The following is a 4,794-nucleotide window of genomic DNA, read 5'->3' as shown; positions in this document are numbered from 1 at the left end:
AGGGGGGAGGGGGAGGAGGAAAAGGAAGACGATCCAAACACTGGAATATTACTTAGCTGGAAAGCAACGAAGCACTGATTTGTACCTCTAAAACCTCCTCGGACAAGGAGCCAAGCACAAGAGGGTGAATCGATTGTAGGTATCAGTTTATACAAAATGTCAAGATCCGAAGCCACAGGAAGGACATCTAGGGTATCTAGAACTGAGGAAAGACTTAGGGAAATGGGGTGACAGCTAACCAGAATGAGGTTTCTCTCTGGGGCCATGAGAATGTTCTGGAATAAGTGGCACAGATTACACCACTTTGAGCCAGGATGAAAAATGATAAACAGTGTGCTTTAAATGGTGAACAAAGGCCGGGCTTGGTGGCGAACACCTGTAATCCTAGCACTCGGGGGGATGAGGCAGGAGGATCGCTGAGAGTTCGAGACCAGCCTGGGCTACATAGTGAGATTCGTGTCAGTCTCAACTACATAGTGAGACCCTGTCTCAAAAAAAAAAAGAAAAAAAGTTAAATAAATAAACAGTGAAGGAAGTCTCATTCATACAAACAAGAAAACAGAGCATTTGGGCATCATCTGGGCACAGCCGGACACCACTTGGGCTCTGCCTGGGCCGCCCCTCCTCCCTACTGGGGCTCAGCACAGCGGACCAGCGGGACCAGCGGGACCCAGGCTTCCGCGATGGGCACCCAGGCTCAGATGCCCCAGGGGAGGTGGGCACGGAGGACAGAGGGATGGAGGGCCGCACAGGGGCTGAGAAAGGACGCGGGGAGCCAGGCTGGCTGTCCCTCGACCGCCCCTAGTTGTGCGAGAAGCCCCCGTGGGAGAAGGCAGGGAGGCCGGGGTCACAAGCAGCGGCCCGGGCCAGGCAGGCCAGGGGGTTGAGTGAGCAGGAGCCAGGGTCCTGGCCCTCCCGGAAGTACACGGAGTCGGCAGAGCGGAAGGAGGGGTCCTCGTCGAAGAAGTTGTAGGGCCGCAGGAAGAAGCCCACCCCGTTCCCCACTGTCACTGTGTTGGGGACGTCCTCTGCGTGTGGGATGTGCAGAAATCCAGCTGTCACCCAGGCTACCAGGTCCTAGGGGAACAGGAGAGGAGCCTGAGGCCTGGCTTTGCAGGGAATTTGAGCCCACTTCCTTCCCACAGTGGCCTGTGAGGTTGGCCTCAGTGCACTGACCATGGATCTTGAGTCTAAATAGTTTTTCCTTCTGGCCAAGAAGTCAAATCAGAGTCCATTTCAGAGTGGGAGCAGCTCCTGCCTGCGTGCCTGGCCTGAGCCTGCATTTGGCTGCTTCCTATCCTGTCACCGCTCTCTGGCATGTACCCCAGAGGGTGACACTCTCTATCACCCTGAGTTTCCAGATTCATTCAGGAATGGTGGGGGGCAGTCAGGAACGGGGAGGCCAAAGCAGGCTGACTCGGAGAGATCTGCCTTCCCCGGTCCGGGCAGGAGTGCGAGAGGCTGGGAGTTCAGCAGCTGTGTTCTTCCCTGGGAACTTCCAGCCCTCTGGAGTCCCGGGGCCTGGGCAGGACTCAGTCCACACGGCCGGCCCTTACAGGGCTCCGGGTGTGGGGACAGGCTCTGGCCTCACCCAGCATCTGCACATGAATTTCCAGCTCTGGAAAATCCCCCACGATACACAATCAGTTCCACCGACTGACAGAAGGCAGAAACTGGCTCCCGCCAAGACCAGAGGAGTTTCTGGGAGCCTCCTGGGGCAGGTGAAGCCCGTGCCGGCACCTGCCTTTCCCCGGGCCCCGGCCGGCTCACCTCCCCCGTGATGGTCTCGTTGTTGATGAAGTCGGCAAAATCCACGGTGGGCGTCCAGGGGTCATTCTGATTGAAGACGCTGGAGCTGCTGGGCTCCTCCTCTTTCCGCCGGGTCACCGCCAGCTGGTACCTGCGGGGACACTGGGCACTAACCCTGTCCTGCCGCTGCCTGACTGTGACGGAGGGGACTGAGCATCCACACCTCAGGCACGCAGCCGCTGGAGCCGCACAGTCCCCTGCCTCCCGCCCTCTCCCTCTGTCCCACCGGGTACACGGCCCTCCCCCAGGATGGAGCAGTCCTCCCGTCCACTCCCACCTTCCAAGATGAAATGGGCGCCAGCGACCACCCTGGCAGTTCCTCTGACCTGACTACCCTTAGGTCTCTTCCCTGTGCCACCTCCAGGGCTCCCCAACCGGCCCCCCGCCGCCGACCACCGCTCACCTCACCCAGCTGAAGGCCCCTGCCACGGAGCTGTTCGGGGGCAGCTGCTCCCCGGCAGGGCCCAGCGTCTGCACGCGGTAGCCCCGCGGGTGCCCCCACTTGTTGCTGCGGTTGCTGGCCAGGTACAGGTAGCGCGGGGCGGCCCCGCCCAGGGGGAAGGCGGCCTGCTCTTCTGTCTTGAGCAGCTTCCGGGTCACCTGCAGCCTCTGGATCTGGTGCTCAGGGCGCCAGGGTACAGCCGCGGGGAAGAAGGCCAGGTCCTCGGCCCAGACCCAGTTCTCTGGTCCTGTGGGGTGCGGGACATCAGAGCAGCGAGGCCAGGTGTCCCGCACCCCCCCTGCCCGGGCTGTCAGGATTTCATTTGTGCACCTTTCAATATCCCTCAGCTGGAGATCTGTGTTCAATGCCAGGGACAGAGCTCAAGGGGACACCAGCTTCCCTCCCACTCCCATGGGCCACAGACAGGCGAAGCGCCGCCCAGCCTGCTTTTGGCAGGGACACAGGCACAGGTGGATGGAGTCCTCCAGGTGACTGCTCTGCCTGGCCCAACAGGCAGTCACCAGGGCAAAGCCGACACAGCTGAGGGCGGTGGGCCAGGGATGCAGGGACAGGGCTGCAGCTGTGGTGAGCGCAGGGCAAGGTCTGCTGGCAGGGGGCGCCAGTGGAGACAGGAAGGCCGTGCTGCAGTGCATCCTGCAGTGAGAACATCGGGCTGGGCGCACAGCAGGCTGGCACCAGGGCTCTGGGCACAGCGTGAACCCTGCATCTGAGAGCATGGCGCTGCTCGCTCAGAGAGGGTGTGACACTGCCCTGCCGCAGGCACAGCGGGACCCAGCCAGGCTCGGAGCTGCTTCAGAAGCAGAACAGAAAAAACATGCGTGCTACCCTTAGTGCAGAGAGGAAAGTGAGAGACAAAAATGAAACCCCAAGACATCAAGGAGCCTCATCTCCTCTCTGACAGCTCCAGGAATGTCGTGGAATTCCCCACGGGATCCATGCTACCCTCCCACTCCAGTGATTGGCACCCAAAGACGGGTGGGAGATCAGGGAGACCAAGGCTCCATCATCAGGAAATAGTACCAGCTGGGTCACCTCATGCTGGCCTGGGCCCAGGCAGAAGGCATCCGGGTCCTGCACCAGCGCACCGAGACACACAGGGAAGTGGCAGGGACACGGGACAGAAGAGGCATCGGTGACCCTGCAACCTGGTCCTGCCTACTGCCCCAGGACAGCCGTGGCTCAGCATTTTCTGGGCTGTCAAGAGCGAGACCAGCAGCTGTGCACCCTGAGGCTGAGCAGGATGCAAATACACTCAACAGTATTCACTGCCCTGCACCACGAGGGAAGTGTGGGGTACAAGGCCCTTTCCTAGAAAAAGTGCACAAAATCCAAAGCAAGTGGGGACAGCTCCCCAGTGCCTCTTGCAGAACCCTCATCCTGGTGGAGAGTCCTACCTGCCACGTCCAGGTCCACCTTGAAGTGGATGCTGTGGGTGTGGACCGTGCCCAGCGCGTGCTCCCCAACGCGGTTCCCGTACCGCGGGGCGGCACCGAAGAAGAACGAAGAGCTGATGTAGCCCGTGGTGTGGACTTTGACTTCGATGGCCCCGTTGGGGTGGAAGATCACGTCCCACACATAGTCATAGTTGAGCAAGGTGGCCACAGACCTGACCACCAGCACCGTCTCCGCGATGCCCCCATAGTAACGGGAGTAGAAATCAGAGTGGTGCCGCCGCAAGGGGAGGCCCTGGTTCCATTCAAACACACACAGGGCGTCGCGGACGGTCTTGGGGGCCTGAGATCCCACCAGGAAGTGCCAGTCCGCGCAGGTGGCCAGGTAGGGGCAGTCCACCCCGCGCGTCAGGGGCGTGGTGTACTTGCCAATGCCAAAGCTGCCGTCCATGTAGTGGGTCAGCATCGCCGCCGGAGAGTTGCCCCCGTAGACGGCCAGGGCCTCCTGGACGCTGATCTCGTAGGCCACCCTCTCACCCTGGAAGCGGACGTCAAAGACCCTTGGGCCACTGAAGGCGCCGAGGCCGAAGGAGAAGGCCCACAGGGAGGAGGTCACGCGACTGCCCTGGACGCTGAAGCGGGGGCCCTGGGGGTGGAACTGCAGAGGGGGAGCAGGGCCCGGGGGCACCGGCGACTTCAGGGACCAGGCCCCACCCGTGCCATTGTCAGGGACCGGCACCACCTTCACCAGGCCGGCCTCAAACAGGTGCTCCAGCCTGCTCAGGCTCTCGTAGTAGCGGCCCTGGAAGAACACCTGCCGCACGGCCCAGCGGGCCGGGTCCAGGGCGCCGTGGTCCACCAGCAGCTCTAGCCCCACGGGCTGCAGGAAGACGCCGGCACCCGAGACGTTGTAGTACAGGCCGAACCAGGTGGCCCGGTCCCCTGACTGCAGGCCACGGGGCGCTGTGGTCATCGTCACCAGCCGGCCGGGTGCGTAGAAGCAGCAGTGGTGGAGAAGCCCCGCGGCCTGGGGCAGCTCGTGGTCGAAGAGCATGCTGTCGACGTCCTGGTACTCTCGGGCCAGCACGGGGCGCCGGTGGTAGGGCAGGGGGCCGCCGTAGCGCTCCACGG

The 4,794-nt window shown here is 62.1% G+C and overlaps 1 protein-coding gene across 1 annotated transcript in view; it reads right to left on the bottom strand.

Annotated features, from left to right (window-relative positions):
- Positions 1 to 497: 497 nt before the first annotated feature.
- Positions 498 to 4,794, bottom strand: part of LOC104870146 (membrane primary amine oxidase) — a 5,316-nt gene continuing 1,019 nt past the window's right edge. The window contains exons 2-5 of the mRNA XM_010635568.2: positions 3,667 to 4,786; positions 2,213 to 2,498; positions 1,771 to 1,900; positions 498 to 1,077 (exon numbers count right to left, since the gene is read on the bottom strand). Of these exons, the coding sequence (XP_010633870.1) occupies positions 802 to 1,077; positions 1,771 to 1,900; positions 2,213 to 2,498; positions 3,667 to 4,786 (1,812 nt within the window). The 3' untranslated portion in view covers positions 498 to 801. The remainder of the gene's footprint in view (positions 1,078 to 1,770; positions 1,901 to 2,212; positions 2,499 to 3,666; positions 4,787 to 4,794) is intronic.

The sequence above is a fragment of the Fukomys damarensis genome, unplaced genomic scaffold (genome assembly GCF_012274545.1).
Source record: "Fukomys damarensis isolate Sample0158 unplaced genomic scaffold, DMR_v1.0_HiC HiC_scaffold_13, whole genome shotgun sequence".
NCBI lineage: Eukaryota > Metazoa > Chordata > Mammalia > Rodentia > Bathyergidae > Fukomys > Fukomys damarensis.
Note: the sequence above shows the minus strand (reverse complement) of the source record. Positions and strands in the feature narration are given on the sequence as shown.